The sequence below is a fragment of the Mixophyes fleayi genome, chromosome 2 (genome assembly GCF_038048845.1).
Source record: "Mixophyes fleayi isolate aMixFle1 chromosome 2, aMixFle1.hap1, whole genome shotgun sequence".
Taxonomy (NCBI): domain Eukaryota; kingdom Metazoa; phylum Chordata; class Amphibia; order Anura; family Limnodynastidae; genus Mixophyes; species Mixophyes fleayi.
In genome coordinates, this window is record NC_134403.1 from 50,057,419 (window position 1) to 50,084,633 (window position 27,215).

The 27,215-nt window shown below is 40.0% G+C and overlaps 1 protein-coding gene across 1 annotated transcript in view; it reads right to left on the reverse strand.

The window, feature by feature from the left end:
* Positions 1 to 10,716: 10,716 nt before the first annotated feature.
* The window catches only part of SLC7A1 (solute carrier family 7 member 1), a 43,661-nt gene continuing 27,162 nt past the window's right edge, over positions 10,717 to 27,215 (reverse strand). The window contains exons 3-12 of the mRNA XM_075197674.1: positions 27,037 to 27,104; positions 25,192 to 25,420; positions 24,198 to 24,325; positions 23,832 to 24,054; positions 22,461 to 22,600; positions 20,920 to 21,022; positions 20,312 to 20,520; positions 18,295 to 18,461; positions 17,634 to 17,742; positions 10,717 to 16,159 (exon numbers count right to left, since the gene is read on the reverse strand). Coding sequence (XP_075053775.1) covers positions 15,978 to 16,159; positions 17,634 to 17,742; positions 18,295 to 18,461; positions 20,312 to 20,520; positions 20,920 to 21,022; positions 22,461 to 22,600; positions 23,832 to 24,054; positions 24,198 to 24,325; positions 25,192 to 25,420; positions 27,037 to 27,104 — 1,558 coding nt within the window. The 3' untranslated portion in view covers positions 10,717 to 15,977. The remainder of the gene's footprint in view (positions 16,160 to 17,633; positions 17,743 to 18,294; positions 18,462 to 20,311; positions 20,521 to 20,919; positions 21,023 to 22,460; positions 22,601 to 23,831; positions 24,055 to 24,197; positions 24,326 to 25,191; positions 25,421 to 27,036; positions 27,105 to 27,215) is intronic.

Below are 27,215 nucleotides of genomic sequence, written 5' to 3' on the forward strand. Positions count from 1 at the left end.
ACATTTTCCCTGAGCCGCTTTGGCGATGAGAAGGTAAATCCTTTATTCATTCCATGTCCAGGATAATGTGAAATGCTGGTGGCAAGACTAAATGAATAATTCCCGGAGGTTTTGATGGTCCTTTTTTATCATTTAGCCGCTGTAGCGGTAAGAAGATCTACCGACTGGGCTCTTACTATATCAACTACCCCAGCTATAAGGCACATTAAGATATTTGCGGTCTATCCATTAACGGCTAAAGGTATTAATTCCTCTAATTTAGCGGAGTCACATCACAATAGCACGGATATATGCTAAAGACTTTTTTTATATAACTGGCCAGAATTTCAAAGAATATTTTTATATTGTCCGGATTATATTTGAAACAGATATCTCATATATCTTTATTACATGAGTGGGATACATTTATGTTTACGATTTCCACTAATTGAGAACAAGTGCATATATTTATTTGCATCTTTTCATCCGTTTCATTAATAGGATTCACGTGATGTTCCAAATGTTATATATTTATCTCTCAATGTATCTTATATGAAGGTTTGCTTGGATATTTTATATACATGCATTACTGTGCTATTTATTTGCCACGTATGGTTTTTATTTTATAACAACTGCCACATCTATGTGTGAGTGTTGCTACTCTTGCTCATACAGTTTTCATGTTTATATATGTATATTGGCTAGATTTTTAATAAACTTATAATTGGTTATTCTGCGCAATTCATATATATGTTTTGTTTTAGATAAGTGAGTGCTGCAAACAATAGCCGTAAGGTTCAGGTGTAGAGTTCCAAGATGATTCAGATACCTGTAAACTTAATACAAGAAAAAAAGACACATATAAATATATCAAACAACACACCAGAATTTATATAAATTTGAAGGCACTCAAGCAGGTGGGAATAGTAGAACTGAAGAAGAATAATCTTTTGGATAGTCGGCATTCTTCAGGTGATAGAGGAATTAGCTTTTCTGGAAGGAGCGGGATGCCAGACTTGTTACAGAGGTAGACGGGCATCACTATGTTTAGGAGGATGTTCTGGTGATAATGAGGTAGGTATTGGAAAGGTTCAGTTTTTGAAGTAGAGAGTGAGCTTCTTCAATAGATTAAGCAGAAAGCATCCTACCATCTTTTTGGATCTGGAGGGCAAAGGGGAAGCCCCACTTATATTTTATGCTGTGATCTCTAAGAGTTTGAGTTATTTCTTTCATCTCTCTCCGTTTGAGAAAGGTTTAGAGTTTATTACATTTTCGAAGGTTATTTTATGTCTGAATTTCTCTCTCTAAAACAAAATTAAATTTATTCCTCTTTCATTAATCGACCAACCTATTCATTTAGGAGACCAACCAATATTGCCATCTCTGAAAATAAAATTTGATTTTTGAAATCCAAATGTTGTCCACTTTGTTTTAAACCCCTGGGTACGTGTTTTTGTCATATTTATTTACACGCTTTCTTCATAAGGAACTGCAGAGAGAAAAAATGAGATGACAAATCATCTTCATCCCGAAAAATCATTTTCCCGGAATTAGTGAAAATAAGTTGTGCTCTCAAGTTTTTATATGTATGACCTTTAAAACAAAATGGTTTCACCTCCAAAGTTTCCCAGCATCTGCGGGATCCTCCCGCTTGCCTTATAGCAAGAACCTGAGACTACTCACTATAAACTTCTGTACACAATACAATAAATAATAGTCTCTCACTTAGTAGACAGTGTCTCTTACATCTTAATACAAGACCCAGCCACCGATAATCAGAGCACCAGTGGAACCTGTCCCCTTTATGTCTAGGGCCGGCCCTAATAATCAACAATATAATGCAATGTGGATCATCCTCTAGAGCAGTGGTTCCCAAACTTTTGCAGTTCGCGGCACCCTTAGAGTCTCCAAATTTTTTCAAGGCACCCCTCCAAAATAATTACTGAGCAGTCCTGTTTTAGAACTAGTTGGGTCAAAAAATTGTAATAAGTATTTAGGTCACGACAGAAATACTTATTTAGTTGTGTGCAAAAATGCCCCTCTGCATCCAGACACTCTGCCCCCTCTGCAACTAGGCACACTGCCCTCTCTCACGTTGCCCCCTCTGCCACTCTGTCCCCCTCCTCTGCCCTCTGTCCCCCTCCTCTGCTCTCTGTCCCCCTGCTGTGCCCTCTGTCCCCCTCCTGTGCCCTCTGTCGTCCTCCTCTGCCCCCCTCCTCTGCTCTCTGTCCCCCTGCTGTGCCCTCTGTCCCCCTCCTGTGCCCTCTGCCCCCCTCCTCTGCCCCCCTCCTCTGCCATCTGTCCTCCTCCTCTGCCATCTGTCCCCCTCACTCTGCCCCGCGCCAGGCATTAAAAAAAAGAAGGAACACAGAAACTTACCAAACCGCCGGGCGCCGGGACCCAGCAGACTCCTCTCTCCCGCAGCAGCTTGTCACTGACGTCGATATTCAGTGACAGCTGCGGGAGAGAGGAGGCTGCTGGGTCCCTTCGCCCGGCGAATTTGGTAAGTTTCTGTGTTCCTTCTTTTTTTTTTATGGCTGGCCCGCGGCAACCCAGTGACAGCGCCGCGGCACCCCAGTGAGCCGCGGCGCACACTTTGGGAACCGCCGCTCTACAGTCTAGACCATCCATGCTTTGCTCTGCTGTCCAGAGCAGGTGGTGCGGGACCCAAGGTCACCTATGGGTTTATCCGGCCGAGCTCACAGTCCAGGTTTTATAGCTATCAGTGGTTAATTCAAAACAACTGAGACACTAATTAAGTCACCTGTAATCAAGCATGGATGCCACTAAAACTTGGAATATTAGGAGGAGCTTAAGAAGCAGAGTTGGTAAACTTAGATATAAAAATAGGTGTCAGGACTTTCTAGCATAAATTCTGGCTTGTAAATGTGAACTTTATTTCATTTTAATTTGCATTGATTAAAGTTAAACGCTTTAGGTAGCTTTAGTGCAAGGGTTAAATGAATGGAGGAGTGTGATGATGCTCTTGCGATGTAGGTGTGGTAGAGGGACAATCGGTGGCTGGAGATTAAAGTCCATGTACAGTCATATCTAAAAATAAATTAGCAAACTGTGTCCTTTGTGCTCTCATCAGTTTGAAGAGGTTTTATTTTGAGCTGTCAGTCCCAGGAAGCAGGAATTGGTTACCACCTAAAACGATTTCCAAAACAATGCTGCATTCCAGATTTTAACCTGTTTTAACAAGGGCTAGGCAAAGTGATTGTGTAACAACAATTATTTCTACATTTACCAGGTTTTTAATTATTTCAATCTGAAAGATTTATTGTATCGATCACTAAAACAAACCAGTGAAATAGCAGCAAAAGATCAATTGTGACTATGAAGAGAGATTTGGAACAACACAGGCCACTTTGTAGTGTAAACGGAATTGTATGAAGATAAGCGAAGTATAATTGATTCCTTTATCCACATGGTCAATTCACACAGAGTGAACTATGGACCATCATGTAGCACTGTTTTGTATTTACACACGTTAACACAAGATCTTAATTTTATTTTTAGATCAAGAATTCTCCTACAGTTTTAAGAGAAACTCCATTAACCCTCTAAAATGTTCTTCCAGTATTAATTTGACCTAGAATGCAATCAGATCTTAAAGTCCTAATAATAAAGTCCTTTTTTAGGACTTAATAGTCCTAAAAAAGTCCCTTAGGATGTAAGCTCATTTGAGCAGGGCCCTCTTCCCTCTGTTCTCCATACCTGCTCTTCTGCTCCGTCTTTACTGCATTAGCCTGCCTGGAGTCTCTGAAGTTTTGGTATTTTTTGTTAACCGTTTGTAATGTGTCACCTTGTTTAGTCTACTGTTTGTGCTGTGTACGGCGCTGCGGAACTCTTGTGGCGCCTAATAAATAAAGGATAATAATAATAATAATACATAATAATAGAAAATATATTATTAAAAAAAATGACACAACTAAATGTGTACTGTTTTATATATTTATTGACTAAATTGATTGAATGTGTATGTTACCACCATCTTAATCTCCCTAGATTACCCTATCACCACCCTCTACACAGCTAACACAAGACAACAACCCTCTGACCAACATTGCCACACACTCAGCCCACTCAATACTTTTACCTTTGCATTCTAGCTGGTCCATTGTGCAATATGATGTAGAACATGCCCTTGTGTTTCACACTCCCATTGTCTTATAGATTGTAAGCTTGTGAGCAGGGTTCTCTTACCTCTCTGTCTGTATGTATTACCCAGTATTGTCTTATCAATGTTTGTTCCCAATTGTAAAGTGCTACGAAATTTGCTGGCGCTATATAAGTAAATGTTGATGATGATGATGTTACGGTATGTGTATGTGCTCCAGGTCAGTAAGAATGAATAATGAAGAGCTCTGCGTATGTTGTGCTCCTTCCTATCTTTTCATGGCGCTGCTTGAGACATGACGTTGTGCAGCGCTGACTTCTAATTGGCAGAGGTGGTGGATAATTCAAACAAGTGTCCATGCACTCACTTATGCAACATTGAATATCATAGGAGCAGCTACACAACCTATACAGCAAAATGTGAGAAAGCACAAGGGTAATTCTGCTGCATCTGCGGCTGTGAATATTACTGTACATTATTGCTGCTGCGCATATTAGTGGATATGAGTGTGAACATTGGTGCTGCCATGTATATTAGTGGACATCAATGCTGCAATGCATATTAGTGGACATCAATGTTGCAATGCATATTAGTACTACTTGTGGGTATAATTCATGATATTACATGGTATTATTAATCCTGGCCATATTACCAAGCATGTTCCTACTTTCTCTATACTAATTGATATTGCAGCCTGTGAATAATGCTTGCTATATTAACAGGCATAAATACTGTATACTGGTTGGTATACTGTTATGAATTGTTTAGTCTTCATCGGAAAAGAGCCAGTATTGAATACTAGCCACTAGAATAGTCATAGTATATTGTGCCAGTAAACAGAATGGCCTCTGTATTGCATACTCGTCAATAGAATGGGCTGTATATTTAGGAGTAACACCTGTCTAACAGTGTCAATGGTAACAGAAAGAACAATCACAGAGATAGGAAGGTTAGTATGTATTTCTGGAAAAGGTGGCAACCCTATCTGTATGGTATACTGATTATCATAAGGTGCTCTCTATTGTTTTTCTAGTCACTGAAATGTACTGTTCTATACTGGTCAACAAATGTAGCTCTATACTCAGTGGCCACTCTATTAGTTACACCTGTGCACCTGCTCTTTAATGCAAATATCTAATCAGCCATTCATGTGGCATCAATTTACTGCATAAAAGCAAGCAGACATGGTCAATTAGTTCTGTTGTTGTTCAGACCAAATGAGAGAATGGAAAAGAAATGTTATCTAAGTGACTTCGACCATTGAATGATTGTTGATGCCAGATGAGGTGGTTTGAGTATCTCAGAAACTGCTGATCGCCTGCAGGTCAGAGGAAAAAGACCAGGCTGGTTCAAGCTGACAGGAAGGCAACAATAACTCAAATAACTATGCTTTACAACAGTGGTGGACTGCACAGAATGTTGAACCTTGTAGTGGATAGGTTACAGCATCTGAAGACCATGCCGGGTTCCACTCCTGTCAGCTAAGAACAGGATCTAAGGTTACAGTGGGCACAGACTCACCAATACTGTACAGTTGAAGACTGGAAAAAAGTCACTTAGTCTGAAGAACCTTGATTTCTGCTGCCATATGTAAATGGGAGGGTACATGATTTCATCCTGCCTTGTGTCAACGGTGCACGCTGGTGGTGGTGGTGGTGTGATGATGTGGGGAATGTTTTCTTGGCACATATTAGCCCCTTAATACCAATTGAGCCTTGTTTAAATGCCACAGCCTACCTGCGTATTTTTGCTGACCATGTGCTTTCTGGTGTCAGGAGCCGTCCCGCTGTCTCCTCGGGACGGCCGCCCGCTTCTCTGACCAGCGCGGAAGTTCCGGCCGCCCGGCGCGGCTGCCCGCGAATGCGCGTCCCATTTCTAGGCAATGGGACGCTACTTAGAAGTGTCGGCGGCAGCTGAGAACAGCGCTGCCGCCCACCATCTTCCCATTGGCTCCCCAGCCTTTATAAGGTGCTTCCTGCGCACACACCTGTGCCAGAGTATCAGGTCTAACCTGCCTCCAGCGTTTCCTGTGTTACTAGTTCCTAAGCTTTGTTCCTGACTTCTCTTGTTTGCCTGTGACCCTTCTGACCTGGATCGTTTGACCACCCCTTTGGATCTCCCTGTTGTACCTCGCTTCCAGAACGTTACCGACCCGGCTTGTCAAACCATCCCTCCGGATATTCCTTGTGTACCTCTACTTACCAGAACGTTACCGACCCGGCCAGTCTGACAAATCTCCTCTGTATCTCGCTATTCGACTCGTGGAAGGACCGCGACCTGCGTATTCCTCCAGCGGAGTTCATACCTCCTTGCGGAGGTCCCTGGTGAATACCAGGGGCACGTTAGATTCCGCACCTTCCTCTGAGTAGTAGCAACAAATAGCAGGTACGCAAGCATATCGTGACATTTGGCCACAGTCTACCCATATTCTAATGGCTACTTCCAGCAGGATAATGCACCATGTCACAAAGCACATCATGTTAAGCTGCTTCCACAAACATGACAATAAGTTCAGTGTGCTCCAAAGACCTCCACAGGCACCAGATCGCAATACAGTAGCACACCTTTGGGATGTGGTAGGACGGGAGATTTGCAGCATGTGCGCCAAAAAATCTGCAGCAAGTGTGTATGCTTCCATGTCAACATGGACCAGAATCTATAAGGAACGTTTCCAGTACCTTGAGTCCATACCATGAAGAGTATTCTGGGGTTTAAAGGGGGTTCTACATAGAACCAGAAAGGGGTACTAATAAAGTGGCCATTCAGTGTTTTGCAATGTATACTGGTCATCAGTATGTGGCTAATAATGGCTGACTCGTCACTTAATAAGACTTTGTATTGTATTTTGGTCAGATGGGGCTGTTTTATATGATTATACCTTTCAGGTTACCATTATCCATACATTTCATTGTGAAAATAACATTACCATAATCTGGCAAGCCAGGCTCTCTAAGAGATCCGCTATGGCGATGTCTTGGAGAGGATACAATTGGTTCATCATCACCTTTAACTTTAGGCTCCCTAAGGGGACAATTTAGTGACAAATGTGTTCCACAAATATTGCACATCTTCAGATACATACAACTCACAATAGTATGTTTAATGTGCTGGCCAGAACATAAAGCACATCCTGATACATTGGCAAACTCCAGACTTAATGATGATGACCGGCATTTTAATGTATATTTAGAAAATAAAGAATAAATCAAAAAATATAGTAACCATCCCTAAAAAAAAGTGATCTAAGCACCAATGCTTCTAGCCTGGGCTAGCTGCCAATAATGGGGGCAGAGGGGCAAATAGCTTGGGCCCCATCATGGTGGGGCACAGTTCAGCAAATAATTTAATTCTCCATATTATCTGGAGCTGTGAACAGGTGGTACCAATATATCCCAAATTACACATTTACAAGATACTCGATGGCCGATCTCTCAAGATTCCCCAATATGCCAAATTTGCAATAGGTTTGTTGGTGCAATTTTAAACTTAGCTTTTGCAACAGGAAGGCTGCAGTCACCCCAGTCAGCTTCTGACAAATGCCATCAGGATCTTTTACCAATAACATCTACAATTCATAATATCCTTACACTCTCCTTCTGAAATGGCAATCTTTGCTTTTGACAGTGGTCACAACTAGTAGCTACCAACAGTTGATGGTTTCAGGATATCCTTATTCATGCACAGATGAGAATCTATTTTTCAGGGTCAGTAATTATCCCAACTGTTTCTACAGACTGAAATCCTGAAACATACTAGTAGGTTAATTGGATGCTATTAAATTGAACCTAGTCTCTTTCAGGTTGTGTGTGTCTGTGTTACGAGCTGTGGCGGCTGCGGGCATCGCCGCCACTTGCTGTCCTCTGCCCCCGTCATCTCCTTGATGACCGGGACATCACTTCCAGTTTCCGGCCCAACCATTGCTAGGGCCGCGTCCCGGCAACACAGGGCAGCCGGGCGTGTGTATCTTTATTGCATTAAAGCCTGCGGGTCAATTAGGTGTCATTATATTAATTAAGCAACACTTGGGGGTCTGATTATGTCAAACAAATCCCTGTTCCTGATTGGCTGCATTTAGTATTTATGGCAGGGAGGGCTTAGCTTCCCTCCCAATTAATGAGGGCGTTTAATTCCCTGTGGATTGCTGACCTGCTGTGTGCGGAGTTGCTGACTCCCGATAGATTTCCTGTTTTGACCTTGTCTTTGTTTCGGACCTGCTTGAACTCTGATTGCCCTGATCTCTACTTGTTATTTGGATATCCCTGCTTACTGCCAGCCCTGAGCTACTGGCCTGTCTTTGACTACTCTGCTTGCTTCGGACCCGACCTCGGGCTTACGTCTGACCATTCGTTATCATCTGAATTGCTTCTTCCGGCCCTGCCGCTGTGGTTTTGTTAATAAACTTACACTACAACAGCGTTAAGACAATTGGGGCAGCCGAGTACCTGTGAGCACATCAAGCTCTACGGGTAAGGCGGCTGCTATGGGCGAAGACCTCTACTGCTAGTTCTGTAAATTTATTACAAGACCGGCAGCCTAACAGTAGGATAGGGAATTTAGACTGTAAGCTCCAATGGGGCAGTGAATGATGCAAGCTCATTCTCCGTACAAAATTGTAGCATTAGTGGCACTATATAAATAGCGGAGGATGAAAACCTGACCTGTTGGTAGCTCTTGGGGTCTGGGTTTTGTTATGTTCATCTAATCGCCATCAATGAAAATTGTCTGCTGCGATCAATGTGGTTCCAACACACAAAGATTTAATAGCAAGATGCAACAAATAATTCAATAAAATAAGTACAGCCAATACATACGCAAGCACTCTGGATCCAGCATAATCATTCAATCCTGAAGTCTGTGGTCAAAGTAGATTGTATATTAACTCAGACCCTGGTTAATATACAGTTTGTGATACATATAAAAAACCCAGTAGTGATGTCTTGGCGTGTTTCCATAGGTTCAGGATTCAGGACAGTCCAGTGTAATATGCAGGTCATAGATCAGTTCAAACAATGCCCTCCAAGGGTGGGGGTCAACTCTCCAACAGCTGCATACGTGTATTCCCGCCGAAAAGCTAGTTTAAATTGGTCTATTTGCAGTACACACATACACAATATCATTCTGACCATTATTCCTCTATCATCCATAACTTGCATACGTAAGATGCGATCGCTTAGCCGATTGTAGCGGATGTCTGGTGGTATAAAGTGGATTAAAATGACTCTAAACACAATATATTTCCTATATCCTAAACCTTAGATATCAACAAAGTGGTTTTAACATTATTATATTAAACTATTAATCAATTACATTAGATTATAAAAGACTGTGTTGGAACCTTTTATTGAGGTGAACTATTTACCTGTGCATGTGAGTAAGTGTATGCAGAAGTGTTCAAACGTGTTACCGCTAAATATGCCATAGCGTGCTATGCGCATATTTTTACATACAGTAAAATTAAATTGATAGTTAATTGAAACAACTCCATCCAATTATTCAACTTCCACAGTTTAGGCACCTCTGCTCTACAGTATCGAACTCTGTTCAAAGTTCTGCCAAGGTTTACTGTTAAAAGTATACATTAACATGAGGATATACACTTTAATGTCCATGAGCTGTCTTGGGTTAGGAGATTGCAAAGCAGACCCAACCGTACAGAAGGTTCATTTTAAGGAATACAGAACCTTTTGTATGCCAGGTATATCATTTATACCAATAAGTTCCACTGTCTATTCCAGGTCTGCTCTCCGGATTGTAGTTCCCACTACAGCAGTGTTGGCTAACCTGTGACACTTCCAAGTGCTGTGAAACTACAAAGTCCCAGCATACCCTTCCAGCAATAAGCTGCTATATATTGGCAAAGCATGCTGGGACTTGTAGTTTCACAACACCTGGAGTGTCACATGTTAGCCAACACTCCACTACAGCATGTTTCTGTGCATATAATAGAGTCCTTGATTACCCAAAAGGCAGCTTAGCATACTGCTGAAGGCCTGAACATGACTTTAATGCCAAAGATGGTTCCAAAGCCAATAATCTGATTTTATGCTCCCAAACAGATAGTGCTCATTATTTTTGCCCACATTACCACTAATTATGAATGCGATTTAAATGCTTCTCGCTTCAACATAGAGGTTTCTCCATCCAACCCAGCTTTATTGTAATAATTCCGAGCACCACAGTAGTTAGGGTGATTTGAAAGCCCAAGTCAATTATTTTCAAAATCATCTGAAAAGAGTTAACGACAATTCCAAAGGCCATGAAAACAAATTTTAACTAGAATAAGTTTTGTATATCACACAAGAGGGCACATAAGTTATAATATGTTATCTAGCAAATCCCCTTATTGGCTGATTATTATAAAGTGAGCTGTTGAAGAGGGCTACTGATTTGTTAAAGTGAACAAACCACCGGCAACTTTATTCTTTTAGAGTCCTACAGAACCAAGCAATTGTATTATGGTTAAAGGACTCCTACACATGGCTGATCCTCTTGCATTGTCCATGTCTAAAGCTTAATTCTTTGACATCCTCAGCACCAGAGCTACAACACTAATATAAAACAAACTCACTATACCAGTATAGAACAGATTATACAACATAAAAAGGACAAAGAAATGATTTGCAAGAACATGATTAACTTTATTAAGTTAGCTATTCTGAACATATGCACAAAGCGCATTTAGCAAGCTTCACAAAAGTCCATTTTAAATATTATCCCAAATCTTTCCCTAGGAATTTTATTTGTACAAATACAAAATTTAACCAATAAAAGCAACAAAAAGTCTAAACAGGATATTTAAATAAGATAAATACTAGAAATCTATTTACAGAAGAAAAATTACTTATCACTAGTTTCTCAAAAAGTTGACAAGATGCACAAAATGTATTATTTCACTAAAGCAAAACACATAAGAACAGTAGAAAGTACACTGAAAAGAATGGAAAGGCACAATTTCAGTGGGAATCATGATGTGGATATGATGAAGATTGCAGTAAGCATTCTACTTATTTTTACAATTGAAAATTAGATCAACAAGAGTAACATTATGCAGCTTTACAGTGTAAGTCCCAGCAAAGGGCCACAACACCGGAACTTAAGAGCTCCAAGATGCTGTCGCTGTCTGTACCCCGTTTACTTGGCTGAACGTTACACATTAACTCTTAGCTTTTTTTTAGGCTCAGAAAGGTTTAATGTTTTATATTCTTAATGATCTGCATTGTAGAAAGCTGGATATTTGTGAATGTATTTAAGAAATGCTTCACAAAATTTCAAGTTTATTTATCCTTTAAAGGAATATTAAAAAAAACCTGCTCTTAGAAGGGAGAGAAAACATAAGTACTACAACATAAAGACCCCACCCCTAAAAAAAAAATGTTAGATGTAATGTATGTGGGCGCCACTCAGGACACTTAGAAAAGGGAAACTGTGCCAGCCAGTTTCCATAGGACACACTTATAACCACAAGGTTCCTGCAGGGACCATGTTACAGACAGCTAGATATTGCAAATCAGTCACTTGGTAATATAACACCTTTTCGAAGAACAGCGAGAGCGATGTCAAAGCACGTAGAAGTGTAAATATCTGGAGAATGCATGATATATCAATATATATTAATATTGGCTTAGTGATTAGCACTTCTGCCTCACAGCACTGGGGTCATGAGTTTGATTCCTGAACATGGCCTTATCTGTGTGGAGTTTGTATGTTCTCCCCGTGTTTGCGTGGGTTTCCTCCGGGTGCTTTGGTTTCCTCCCACACGCCGAAAAAACATACTAGTAGGTTAATTGGCAATTAATAAAATTGACCTTAGTCTCTCTCTCTCTCTCTCTGTGTGTGTGTGTGTGTGTGTATGTTAGGGAATTTCAGACTAAGCTCCAATGGGACAGGGACTGATGCGAGCGAGTTCTCTGTGCAGTGCTGCGGAATTAGTGGGTATATATAAATTATATATATACACACACAGTCACTTTAAAAGCTGAATTGTTCACCGCATAAATGCACAACATAATCCCATTGAAAGGTAAACTTCTGCAGTCTGTTACTAAATCTGAATACGTCCTATTTGATACATCAATAAGAAGGACCTGTATTCATTATGCTGTACACACTGAGCGACATTTTTCTCAGCCAGAGCAGAGAAAAAGAAAAAAAATGTAAAAAAAACTGTTGTAGCACATTGTGTGGTTTTTAAAAAATTTACACTAATTCACACAATCTCCTCCCCCCCCCCATCGCAGAACACACTATTTCATCAGCTGCGCTGTGATTGTTGCTCAGTGATGGCAGGTTTGTAGCAATTCTGCCTACGACAGATGTTTAAATACATGTGTGCATGATAATCTCACATAACAATTTGCAAAGTTGAGAATCAGACTACAAACTTTCGGGCGGCAACATTTTTAGGGGTGTTTTGCCAAAGGCACGAGGTTTTCTGTGGTTGTTACATTTATTCATTTGTTTGTCTTCAAAAATCAGACTGCTCCAACTCATGTGGCATCACAAACAAAGATTTCCTGATGGAATGCACACACACGAATTTAACTTTACTTATCGTTGTAAATAAAATGAAGATGATAATGTTCAGAACATGTAATTTAAACAGAGCTCTACAGATATCCAGAGAGGCTCGGGAATCAGTACAGCTACATGTACTCTACCAGGGTTAGAAAAATCTTCAGCTGCGTAAACATGGACCCCATGAGGACAAGTGTCTGATAGAAGAGGGATCCTTGTGCGTTTTTAAATACTCAAATCACAATTTTGTGATTGACACCACGGCAGGTGAATAGAATTCCCCAAAATAAACCCCCCCAACAGAATACAAAGAAACAAAATAACACAGATGTATGAAGCAAGGCACCCCACCCCCCCCAAACAATAGGAAACTGTCTTTCACAAAAAGCTGCAAAAATCTATACATACACACAGACTAATACAATATATTTACAAAAGGTCCAGGCATTTGGACCGGTTTTCCAGCATATGATATATATCACTGAAAACAAATGATATACTATACCCAAATCATGATTTAGGTTAGGCCGAGCAGTGTGAACATATACCTGAAGTAATAGTTTATCAGTTTGCATATATAACACTGTAGATCATACTTCTCACATCAGCTGAAATGGAGACCAGGCCACATTGTAACCCTCTGTGACTTACCCGTGGGTCAAGCAAAAATCTCTAATTGTACCATCCAGGTTTCCCCAAATCCAGTTCTCCAGCTATTCAGTCACATCCACGGGTAAGTCTGACCACGGCCAACATGTGTAAAATTATCCGTACAGTAGGTATCTTCATTATGTTTGGGTTAAAACATTTTATTTAACCCAGCTCATAAAAATATCTACAAGATTTATTCATCAATTAAACCACCGAAGACTTAGCAGCAGTTATATTGTGTACTGTTCCCTTTGCCATTGTTAAATAGAGTTATTCAATCAAACTTTTTGAGAACTGAACAAATGGGGTATTCTGGTTTATCATTTGGAACACTATAGGTCTCATTTAGATTTGGCTGGAAGTTGATTATTTGTACAAATAGGTATGCATTTACGTACTGTGCATATGCTCCAAAAATGCATACACCCATATGTACATTTTTGCATATAGTTGATTGCGGTCTCCTTACATCTGGAGAGGCAGAACAGGGAAAAGCAAGCGTAGGCCAAGTACAGTAAGGGCATGTTCATGTAATTAGGACATCAGCACCACTATCTAGTCGCTTCTAAATGACTGACTGCATATTGACCCATCCAGTATTTTATTTAATATAGCCACCAATGAATTAAAGAGGTTATTTAATTTTAATTTAATTAATGCGACTTAATTTCATTTTATACTGAAATCCTATGTATGTTCTGTGCACAAAAGCATCCACATTTAAAGGATATACCTGCAGGCTTTTGGAGAACAGATACAACTCATCCATACTAATCACAAACCTCTTTTTCAAGTCTGATCGGATTTGCCCGTCAGGCAAGATAAAGGCAACTATGCTTCAAATCACAGAAAATGCAAATACATCCCTTGGCTGAATGGCATTACTCCCCTAGTGTCTCCGACTAATAGATATGGAGTAACGGTTTAGGAAATCAAAAATCAAACCGGATGAAGACAGACAGTTTTCCTTTTGAGATGATTACAAGTAAATATCAGATTGTACTTCCAGAAGGTCTGAAGTGAAGAGTTTAAACTGTTTCCTTGTTGTGTGTTAAACGTTTCCTATCTAAGCACCATGGAAGGAGTCCATTGATTGTCTATACTAACAAGATACAGACTTTAAATCACCTTCTGAGGAGTCCAAGAGCTACAACCATTCAGTTTAATGGAGACGTGATAATCCAAGGGGTATATTTACTAAACTGCGTGTTTGAAAAAGTGGAGATGTTGCCTATAGCAACCAATCAGCTTTCTAGCTGTCATTTTGCAGAATGCACTAAATAGATGATAACTGGAATCTGATTGGTTGCTATAGGCAACATCTCCACTTTTCCAGACCCACAGTTTAGTAAACCTAGCCCCAAGTGTTTATTAGAGAGCCACAATGGCTAAATGGTGGTAAAGTTGCTACAAAAAGGGATTATATACATATGGGACCTCCTTCTTACCAACGTAGGTCCATAAATATTTCTTTGTTTAGCTACTGAATCTCCAGGAGAGAAACCAACAGCTGGGTGTTCCCCAATTCTAATTACTGGACAAGGGTAAGAATTCAAGTTTTAACTAATATAGACAGCCTAGGTATCTGGAATTAATCAGTATACAGAATTGGAGTATAATGTAACAGGCACAACTTAATGAACTGTACTAGTGTTTGTTTCACTGTTGTACACAGGTTAAAATAGTTATTATATTGAAAGCAGGAGTTCAATAGCCGGCGGACATCGCGCCGCGAGCATTGTCGACAATTACGATAGAAATCTCCGCTCTGAGTATCTCACGGACGTTCCAGAGACACTTCTCAGATAATTGAACCCCCCCCTCAGTGTGGGTTTGGAACCACATCTCTAGGCACCTGCACGGGAAATGCAAAACCGCAGAAATGCAAAAACGTCTGCAACCATTTAATATTGCTGTGTGAAGAGATCTCAGAGAGGAGAGATGAATATCCATTCTCCTTGTTTACTGGTAAAGATCTAGAGATCTTATACAGACAACATCTAACGTGTCAGTAGTCTCATGTGCTCGTCTGATCAAACCAAATATAAAAAGATAAGTACTTTCTCTCATGACTGATGCACAGTATGAAATTGAGAAGACGGGAGTATTGGAATAAATATCCCTTTAAGTGCTCTGCACATTTAATAAAAGAGTAAAATATATTACCAAAAGTTAAAAAAGTAAAAAAAAAAAAAAAAAAGAATAAATTAAGTTTTCTTCAAGGTATAAAATGCACTATACGTGCTAGTTTTGCTGTAAATTCATTACGCTGCACAGATATTAATCTGTCAGCAGGAAATGTCCCATTCATATCCCTGGGACATATATTTAAATATTTTACCAATGATAAACACCACCTGTGTCTGGCGATTTACAAGCTTGAGAATGGTATCCACACTCCCCCACAACAATATTCCGCATTTCTACCATCTAGTTAAAAACAATAGTAAAAATAAAACGATAATATAATGTTTTCCTCCTGCTGTAGTTTACATTAGTCGGTGACTTTCAGCCTATCAGACACAGCAGGCCTGGTACTGTAAGGATCCATTCATGGTGTTTTCTGAGAGGATAGCAGCACTGATAAGTAGCCGGCACTATGGCTCTACCATTCTGAGGTACAAATGTCTGTTCGGAGTAGTGTTTTCTGCAGATTGCAAGCTTTGGGTCAAGTCCTTATTCAATGGGTTGAGTAATGTAATGGTACCGCTCACACGTCCTCCTCGGGGCTCCACGCAGTCACTGAATTGGAGGCTGCTGGGTCATCTAGAAAAGCCTGTTTCTCATTATTCAGCACATTGGTTTTTTTGTAACTATCTGTTTTACTTTCTGGAATGGAGTTACCGGCCTCTGTGCTGTTCCACATGCCATAGCCAAAATATATAATGAAACCTGCACACAAGCATAGAAAAAGTAAAGACTATTATCTATACGTAAAACAACATAGTATCACAATGAAGGTAAACATTAATTCCATGACACATTAATATGAAATTGGTACTCACCATTATTATGGCAATCACTCTTCTAGAGAGCGGGAATTTATATAAACTGACTTTTGACACCGGAATCATGTAACTCCCAGGATCTAAAGACCCGAAACTTAATTTCAAATGTAATGAATCTCAAAACTGTATGGTTGGTGGTTTATATCGGACAGGTCACGCGTGTGTAACAGTGATACACTGGATGTGTCACACGAATTGTGGTGTGATTGATGAAAAGCAAAAAAATATATATATGATCCATTGTTAGTGCCACATCTACAGTATCTGCTAAGGTGTGCTTGTGAATAGTATGCAGCGATACGCATGTTTATGGCAAGAACATGTCAATTCTAGGAAGACTATAAGGACAACAATACTAAGACAAAAGCGTTAACTCTTTGTGTATGCTCTACTTGGTTAACAGCATTTGTGGGTGACCTGGAAAGTGAGAGGTTTAGTAATATGTTACATTATCTCACATGTTGGACAGTACTGTGTTATGTGTGTATGGTATGTAAGACTGTATATGTACTCTATGTACTCTCCAGAACCACAAAGTTCTCTTGTGAAGCAAGTTGTGCATCTGTAAGTGTTGTCTCCTATACACAATATCTGAGTAGTAGGACTGTATAATTTGTCTTCACTTATATTATAGTGTGCTTAAGTTGGTGATTATATACATTTAAGAAACTGGCACAGCTTTGTGGGTTACTTAGGGAGTTTACTAATAGTTGTATTAACTAGTCTGTATAGGCCTGGTCAAAGCTGAAAGTTTCACAAATAGTGTTCACGGGCTTCTTGCTGAGCGCATTCTACATATCAGCGGAGACTCTAATGGCTAGCGTGGTACAAGACGATTACAGGAAGGTCGCTTAGGAAAACACCTCTTAGGGGATAATTCAACTGACCGCTCTGCTTATGAGAATAACGCAGCCCATGCACTATTACTGATAAAATTACCGTACTAACAAACTAATATATATATATATATATATATATATACACATACATACACACATATACACACATACATATACACACACACACATATACACACACACACATATACACACACATATACACACACATATACATACACACACACACATATTCATACAGATAAATAGAACAGATAGACCAGTATGTTTGAGGTAGACAGCATAAAGTGGAGCTAGTTGCAGTGTGCAATGCTCATTCAGATACGTTGTGCTCACATATACATTGTACTGAGGTGCCAATACCACGCATCATGCCGTCATTCGTCATTTTACTGTAGACATTACTTTGCTATATAGGCACAAAAGACTGAAAACAGTCATACAAAGTAAGTACATTCAAAGTTAACAAGTCAACGTGTTAGTTTATATACTATACCATACCTAGAACCATCCACAAAGCGAATCGTATCCAGGTGCCTTTGTCTAGCTGCATCATCAGATATACATTTACAAAAATACTCAAGATGGGAAGCACCGGAAGAAAAGGCACCTATAGAGAAAATACATATATGAGGGACTTCCACCTGTATCCTAGGCCTGCTGTCTGATGCTGCAGTCTCATTTATGAAAATACTTGTACATCACTAAGTCACATTGGGGGGAAAATCCTCCAAGCGCTGCTATAATAAATGAGGTCTAAAATCATAAAACAAAGTCCTTCACTTTTGTGTTCGCCTACATTATATATATAGAATTGTGGTTGAGCTGAACAGTTTAGAAAAGGAGGCAGCATTGTTATGTACCGTGCCACGCCCTCCCACAGCATTGTTACGCGCCGTGCCACGCCCTCCCACAGTATTGTTGCGTGCCACGCCCTCCCACAGCATTGTTACGTTCCGTGCCACGCCCCCACACAGCATTGTTGCGTGCCACGCCCCCACACAGCATTGTTACGTACAGTGCCACGCTCTCCCACAGCATTGCTTGTACTAGGGACAATAATGTAATCACTTCAGTCAAGTTCCCATTGCATAGGACACTATAGATCTAAATCCCACTGCAGAAACCCAAAGGCCCCAGTTACCAGAAGGTGCAGATTTACCTTAAAAGATAGTTTAGTTTTGCTCTCTGGTTGTCTCCAGATGATGACGGTGGTGATGAAACACAAGAGAAGAATGATTACAAGTGGAACAATGATGGAGATGCTTCCATTTACCAGGGGCTCTTGGCCCAAGACAGTGAGGCAGCAAAAGACGATAATGAGCACACCTGCAGAGGGAAGAGGCAGGAAATGAAATCCACTTGCAAAGCGGGAAACACCTGGGAAGAGAGCTCCCCCTAGCTGTCCTGCTGAATATCACTGTCATTATAGGGTGGGGAAGAAACACAGCATCAGTGGGTAAATGTATCAAGCCGAGAGTTTTCAAACCCGCCAAAAAACTCAGTTTGATACATTTACCCCCTGGGCTGGATTTACATCACTGGATCCAGTAGACACAAACATCGGTGCTCTGGGCCCTCCCCATCCGCACATGACATTTTCTAGCTCCTCCACAATATGTCTTCTCAGATAAACTCAAATGTCTTTTTATATTTACATTTTGTCCATTCATTTGTGGTCAGATAAGAAAATGACTGACAGCACTGTGCAGGCAAGAGGCCTCTCAGCCTATGTGACCTCTGTACCTATTGCTAAACCCTGCTTAACCTAATAATTGAGCCGCTCACATAGATGGATTACAACCTTCTTAGATTAGTAATAGTGACGATTCCCAGGAATACTCTGCATCTACCAAATTGTGAACTGTACAAATATGCATCAGATGCAAGTCTATCCATTTACTCTTGAAAACTTACCTCAAATTCTAGCAATAATCATCTGAAGTCTTTAAATACACAGTATATTTAAAACTATATTAATATGTTTTTCTAGAAATCCATTTGCATTTTAGGTTTAATTCTCTATTCTAGCACTTTTAATCGGCATGAAATATTTTCCGTTTTAGCATACCTGTGTAATTAGCGGCTTACAAGCATGTAATCCATAGTATATCATATGTACGAAGACTCCACAGAATGCGGATTACAATATAATGAATGCTTTGTAGTTGTCATGATCTCCTTCAGACAGTCTGAATCTACTTAATCAGGAAAGATCAAAGACTACAGCTTATGGGGGAAAAAATCCACTCTCACCAACGGTGCTACAGCACAAAACTTGTACCATTCACAACTGTATGTACGTAAAGCTTTCTCATATCATAACTCGCAATGTCTGACATTCTCTTACATTTGCAATGCAGAGTGTAACCTAATGTTGTGTAATTAGCAATTTCAGCCTATGTTTTTTTTTTTTAAATAATCTTAAAGACTGCAAGATTGATAATGAAGATGTCTACCGTGATCCTTGTATTAATATTAAATCTCCTCACATACCTCTTGCCATATTTTTAACGACAACACTTCCTGAAGGTCTAGACAGCACAACAGACTGGTTAAGGGTCTGAGGCATGAGAAGCCTTTATGTGTTGGATTATCTACTAAATATCAGTGACCTTGGGCATTGGACCCCCCCATACTTCTGATCATAGGCACCCACTAAGCCATGTCTACGCATAGCATTTTTCAGTCCTATGCAGAGAGGTAACAAGAGTACCCTCCAATCATTTTAAAATGATGACTCCTGTGCTTTGGTGGAGGGGGGTTAATATAATAGAAACTAAATTTCAGTATTGGTGAGGATCTCCTTGATCTTTAAATATATGAAGGTCAAAAATAAATATAACCATAGGACAATTAAACATTCCATTGTGGATTATAAAATGATAAGCATATTAGTCACCAAGGCGGTCCAACTTATAAAAGTTTGAGACTTTTCCTAATAAAGATTGGAAATCATAAATCAATTGTGTATATGTGAATGTATTTGTGGCCATTTTAACGACAGATGCCCTCTACTTTAGTTTTAGTGGCCTATTGAAGGAGGGACTTTAGGCCATGAAAAATAACAGAAAAACATAGTCAACTATAGTAAAGATCCATTTAAAATGTATTCTGTACCCAAGTGTAAAACCATGGAGGAAGAAAAGGTCTGTCCTTCATTATACTAAACTACTTACCTATAATACTGGCAGAATAGTTTACTATGGTCCCAGATAATCTGGTGGGCTCTGTGTTTTGTGGGAAGAATAGAGCCTGGATGGCAAATTTCTCATCTTCTCCCAGAATTCCGGACTGAGACTCGCTGGTACTGGCAGATTCATGGATATCAACCTCATCACTTGTTTTAGCCATTTGGTAAGCAAGGTTTGGCTGTTCTGGCTGATACCTGTAGATATATAGAACACAGCTTAATACCACGCATGAATACAATGCATTATGTTATTTTCCAATATAATCAGAGTACTTTTTCTCCAAAGGCATTATGTCATTGGTGTTTCACAATAACTCGTTCAGTGTCTCAAGAATTTAGGAGGTCATAATGGAATTACATTAAAAAGAAACAATATACAAATCGGATGGAATGCAAATGATATTTTAATCTGATAAATTCAGAGAATTTAGACAACCGGCCCCGGTTTGTAAATTTTACTTGAAAATTGAGATATAGAGACTATACACATTATAAAATATATATATATATATATATATATATACACACACAATTTATTTCAATGTTATTACAGGTTTAGGCGCTACACAGGAGGATACATCATCTCATCATTACCTTAAAACCAACACGCAAGCAGCCACCAAGGAGTAGGCCAGAAGTGTGCCAATGGACATCAGATCCACCAAATCCTTTAAGTCAAACAAGAATGCCATCAAGGCTGGAAAATAAGATGGAAAAGGGAATCTGGTTAAACCAAATTAAATGAACTGACCAAATGGAATTTGTGCAATTGAGGGTAGGTTTTCCTATCTTATGCAATCTGTACAGTGGTCTCTGTGTATGCTACATTTATTTTGTACATCAGTCACACCTTTAATCTTAAAATAAATACTTAAAACTAAGTCATTAATTATATAGTGAAAAGAGCTTCCTAAACCAATGGAAATATCTGTTCTCCGATTACCCTTTGTAAAGCAGCAATAATCTGTGTTTAGAATTCTGCAGTGTCATGAACTACCATGGCAACCACAGGCACATGATGAAGTGAGCAGAGAGGCTATGGAACGGTCTTTGCACTGTAAAATCATCCCCTCCTTCCCCCCCTCTGCATGACAGGCGGAGAGCTGTGAGCCTGTATCTGTGTAACTGGAATCCATACTGTGCAACGAGATATTTTGAAAAGGAGATAATGATTTGTAGCACAGCTAAGAAATATGCAGACATAAGATACTTAACTAGTTATTGAAAGAAAAAAAAACTATTTGGAGCTGCTGCTTTAAATCAGCGTTGGCAGAGACCGCTACTTTTGCTATCATACCAAAGCCAGATGAACACCAAATAAAGTTGTGCAGCGAAGTACCTGACTCAGCAATACCCAAACAAGAGCTGTAATGCTTAATGCAATACCAAAAATATCTTATGGATGACTCATCACATTCAAAGGCTCTCCAAGCCTTAAATAGACTCTAGTAATTTACAACCAAGAGCCACTATGCACATTGTGTTTACATAAATATACATGAGTTAGTAGCAGAGCAAGTTATTTTAAATACATTTAGATTCTCTACCACTTTCTCACTGCAAACCCAGCGCTAAGCGCTCACAGTGTGGTATATGGTATCATTTACACTGCTGTCCTCAGTACAGAAATCAACAGCGATTGTGGTTTGTTTAATGTGCCATTCTGTAAATAAGCACAGCTGCTTACTCTACCTTGGCTTTGCTACTTATGTGACTAATGTCACCTGCTGCTTAACTAAAATTAGGTTACACCAGGAAGCCCACTCACTACTCCTGCGTTACTGTCACGTGTACATTCCATTTCCATCACTTCATAGTAAGACGGGTGAAGCAGGAGCAGCTCCTGTTACCGCTGCCGTGTCCTAGTTGTAACCTGAAGTGCCTTTACACCGTTATATGATTACATAACACACTTATTATAGACTCTTAATGCAATATACATTTTTTTTTTTTTTTCTGAAGTTTAAATGGAATTGTCTGATTTAATATGTTCAGATATAAAGTGAAGCTCACTGCTGTGTATTTTACTTTTTGAAACTAGCTAAAAAGTTGCCGATGTGCAGTAGAGCTCAGGCGACATGTTTTTGTTATTGATTGGTGGCGATTATATAATGTAGATTATACAATATCCTTACCTGCAACAGCACCAGAACAAACTGTAGCCACTACCGGGGTTTTGCTCTTTTTACTGACTTTGGCTAACACCTTAAATAGCAGCCCATCATCTGCCATGGCATAAATCACTCGGGGCATGGGGAACATCGAACCAAGGAGACTAGTCAACAACAAAAAATTAATGTAAACAATAGACTGAAAAGACCAAAGCAACATCCAACAATAATGTGATATAGATTAGATACTAAAAAGTAGCAAACACCTAGGGCTAGCTTTACTAAACTGCGGGTTTGAAAAAGTGGAGATGTTACCTATAGCAACCAATCAGATTCTAGCTGTCATTTATTTAGTACGTTCTGCAAAATGACAGCTAGAATCTGATTGGTTGCTATAGGCAACATCTCCACTTTTTCAAAACCGCAGTTGAGTAAATAGACTCTCTAGACTACTTTATTATAGAATATGAATTAATCAGACGCTATTTTTTCTAATCTATCTGCATATTATTCACTCTCATCCTAATTGCAAATGATTAATACATCTCATATATAGCAAAATCGAAATATTTAATTTGCCACTTGTATCCACGCTCCTAAATCTTTTCGATGACTTAAAGTGATCAACATTGTCCACGACTTTATCTGCTGCAGAATGGGGGTGTGAGCAGTAGGACCAATGACCAGTTGCAGTGTCCTTGATGGTGGTTTCTCATTGGTCCATCTGCTGATACCCCCTTCAAAACATCCCACAGCCTCATTCTTTGTCAGGTCTGTGAGACGGACCATGGAAACCAATGAAAATCAGGCTTCAGAGAGGGGACAGAGTTATAACGCTCCTTCTGTCTTCCTAGGTGGAAGTGGGGCTTTAAGCTTATTCTAGTTACTAAACAATAATTAATGGGTACTTAAAAGCATGTATTATAGATATCTGACTGGAATCTACAATCTGCTTTATTAAATTTACCCCTTAGTGATTTTAGATGGTACTCCTTTACTAAGGGGGAATTCAATTAGCTGCCAAGTGTATAAAGGATGTCCCGGAGACACTTTACGGCGGAGATTTTGACAGAAATCTCCGATCATTAGAGGTGCGAGGAAAAATGCGCAGAGATTTCTACCGCAATTGCTGGCAATGTGCGTGGCAGGATGTCCACACGCCACACCGCCGGCAACTGAATCCCCCCCCCAAATGTTATAAGCTTCCAACAACTTCCAGCAAAGACAACAGCAAACCTCCCCCCCCCCCTCCCACAAAAAAACCCTAATTTTATTTCAGACAGAATACAGCAGCATTTGGTCTTTTTCTTTGTTCACAGTTTCCACTGTATAATAAAGTTGGTATTTGTATTAATGAGTGAAGTAACACAAGCTTAGGTGGGAAGTACAATATACCTGGTAGAGAGAGCACACAGAGAGCCAACAGCAACGGCGTATCTCGCCCCGTCCCAACCAATATAATTAAACGCCACGGGCAAAGGACTGTTCTTATCCAGCAGATAATAGGGCATCATGAGTGTGAGGGCTGCAGATACTCCAAAGTACGCCACAAAACAGATGAGGAGAGAGGCCACAATGCCGATGGGGATGGCTTTCTGAGGGTTTTTCACTTCTTCACCTAATAGAAGAAAAAATAGCAATAAAGTTAACAAATAAAGGTATGTTGAAAAACAAAACAAGAAAAAAAAAAAAAATATGACAGTGGCTGTACTTTATTTTAATATAGAGAGAATAATTAAATTGTGAATAGGTTGTACCTACCCGTAGTAGCTATGCAGTCAAAACCAACAAATGCATAGAAGCAGGTAGCGGCCCCGGAGAGTACCCCGGAAAACCCGTACGGCATAAATCCACCACTGCCATAATCCCAAACGCTCGACTCTGTATTACTGAAATGAGAACGAAAACATGCCATGACATTATCTTTCAATGCACATATGGTTTGCTCATACTTTATAAAGTGAAGTAACCCAAAATTAAAATATGGGTAAAAGAAAAGAAAAAAAAAAAAGAGGTAAAATGTATTAGAAGAAAACAGTTGCAGGTGCGTAACAGTCCTAGACACTCAATAGGCGAGAGGCTGCATCTCTGTTCATCCTCATGTGAGCCAGAACGTGTCAATAATAATGGGCTGGTGAACATTTAAAAACCAATTGTGAAGAGAGAAATTCAGAGTTATCCATCTCTCAACTGTCTCTGCACTGCAAGCACTGTTGAAACCTGGATGTAACACTAGATAGTAGTTACTATTGGTATGAATCTACCCACGATCTAATAGACACGCAGACAATAGACCAGACACAGGGTCACTCCTGCACTACCTCCGTCCTAGGCAATCACTTCGTTAAACCCCTCTCCTCACCCCAATTGCCTTTCATATAAGCTTTCCTGGATATACTGATCTGAAGCAGATGTACGTCACCAACTAACTCGTTTCTGATCCAGTGACACAGCCATGCTAGCCAGATCTGAGCACTGCAGACGTGCATCCACGTTTTACAAAAACAAAAGCCTTGTGGTAAGCCTCAGCGACATTTAATAGAGCTATGATTATACCTTAACTGATTAACTTGGCAGCTGGGAAAGGTCAGCAGTTATCAAAAATAATCTTACACACACACACACACTTAAAGCTTCAGTCCCACAGTAAAGACATACGATACCAATTCTATCCTTATCTTTTCACTAATTGTACGTGCGACATATAAGAAACTCATTGAATATAGTGTAAAAACAACAGGGTTTGGAGACGTACTTATCCGAATGCGTAATGTTCACCCCGATGAAGTCCTTCTCTGTGAGCTGCCAGTTCTTAACGGATCCTTTCACAAAGCCGGAAATTATAACAAAACACAGGACTAGTACATTGATGCAGGTGAAGATCTTGTTTACAATCGCTGACTCTTTCACCCCGATGGTTAACAGACCTGAGAAAGAGAAAAGAATGATGATATATATCTCTATGTATGAATGAATATTAAGCTCTTATTATTTGTACACACGCTGCATGTCTAACATTTTTGGTAACAGAGGAGAATTATCTTGAACGAGTAAAGTGAAATTACATTAAAATGACTTCTGCTGAACACAGCATATGGATCAGTTACTGTAAGCTTTTTTTTTTACACAGCAGTGACCGTGTGAAAGAACTGAAATAATTATGTGATTCATCTTTAACTACAGTATAGGAGATGCTGAAAATCTGATACTTGAATAAAAAAAACGACCAGTGCTGCTGGATTCAAAACACAGGGACGCCCCTCTCAATCCCCTGTATACCAATAGCAAACAAAGCATTTATCACAACTAATTACACTGACCCCTAGGGGAACTTTTTCAGTGCAAGCATAGATGATGTGAGGGGAAAGGGGGACATGATAGAAAAACTTAATATATCAAGGGTTTGAACAAGGTACAGGAGAGAAACATTCTTCAAAGGAAGAGAAGAAGTATTAGAACACGAGGACATGCACTGACACTGGAGAGAAGTAGGTTCAGCGGATATCTGAGGAAAGACTACTTTACAGCAAGTGGAATAGCCTCCTATCAGAGGTGGTAGAGGCTAATAGAGTAGAATAATTTAAACATTCTTGTGATAGACATAAGGATATCCTTACAAAGAACTAAGGATCAATAGGGTTTGAGGTTAGTATAGGTTAAAAAACGGGCAGACTAGATGGGCCAAGTGGTTCTTATCTGCCGTCAAATTCTATGTTTCTAATTACTATGTAGCGGTCACTCAAACAAGTTTATAGCCTCCTATGGAAAGTAATACACTGCTTATATCTAGCATCATTCATAAGACCCAAATAAATTCACTCCCCCACTTATCAAGATTGATTTAATTCTTTACAGTTGTGAATTTTAAATCTCGGTAGTGACTTCTCCTAGCCTCCTCTGATTCCCCATTTTCCAGAATGAGAAACCCCAGCCCTGATCAGAAGATTTTATTATTAGTTTGAATGGATTTTAAAACCTTTTAAGAAAAACATCTTGACAGAAACACAGTAACAGGTAAATAGCAATAAGTCATTCTGTGAGAGCGGTCACATACAGGGCTGCCACCAGAAATTGCGGGGCCCAGTACAAATGTAACAGGCAGGGGCCCCTCCTTCCTTCTCTCACCCCACCCTCATTTCAAATTATTCTCTAGCCTCCCCCCATCCCGTCACATCTACCCCTGCAGTAGTTACTTACCTCTCTGCGTCTACTAATTGTCACCTTTTGGCTCCCCTCTATTGAAAGCGCTGTAAAAGACATCAGCGATACTGCAGGGGGTCCATCTGCTTTGTCAAGGCTCTCTGTCCGGGAGCCGGGCACCTGGTACTGGAGCAAATGTTGGCTGCTGTGGGGCCCCGACATCTTGGAATTGGAGACAGACATGCTGCCTACAAGGCAGCACTACCGCTTCCTTAATTACGCACATAGGTCTCTCCCCACACCACCTCTCGCATCTCAGGAGAAGCTGCTGCCTAGAAATGGAACTCGCTACTTCCCTTAATTCAGTGCGGAGGCTTCTTCTCCTAATAAATTTGATTGGGTCCAGGGCTGGTGGGGCCCCACTCTGCTCCTGGGCCACATACTGCAGTACTCTCTGTACCCCCGCGATGGCGGCCCTGGTCGCACACATCATACACCCATCCCCAACAATAAGGGCATTCACAGCATCTAAGATATAAGGTTAACAGAAACCACAGTGACAAGACAATATGACATATAGGAGTTTGGAGGACAAGTTGTTTTATTCACGTCCCAAAACAGTGATTTCTAATATTTCAA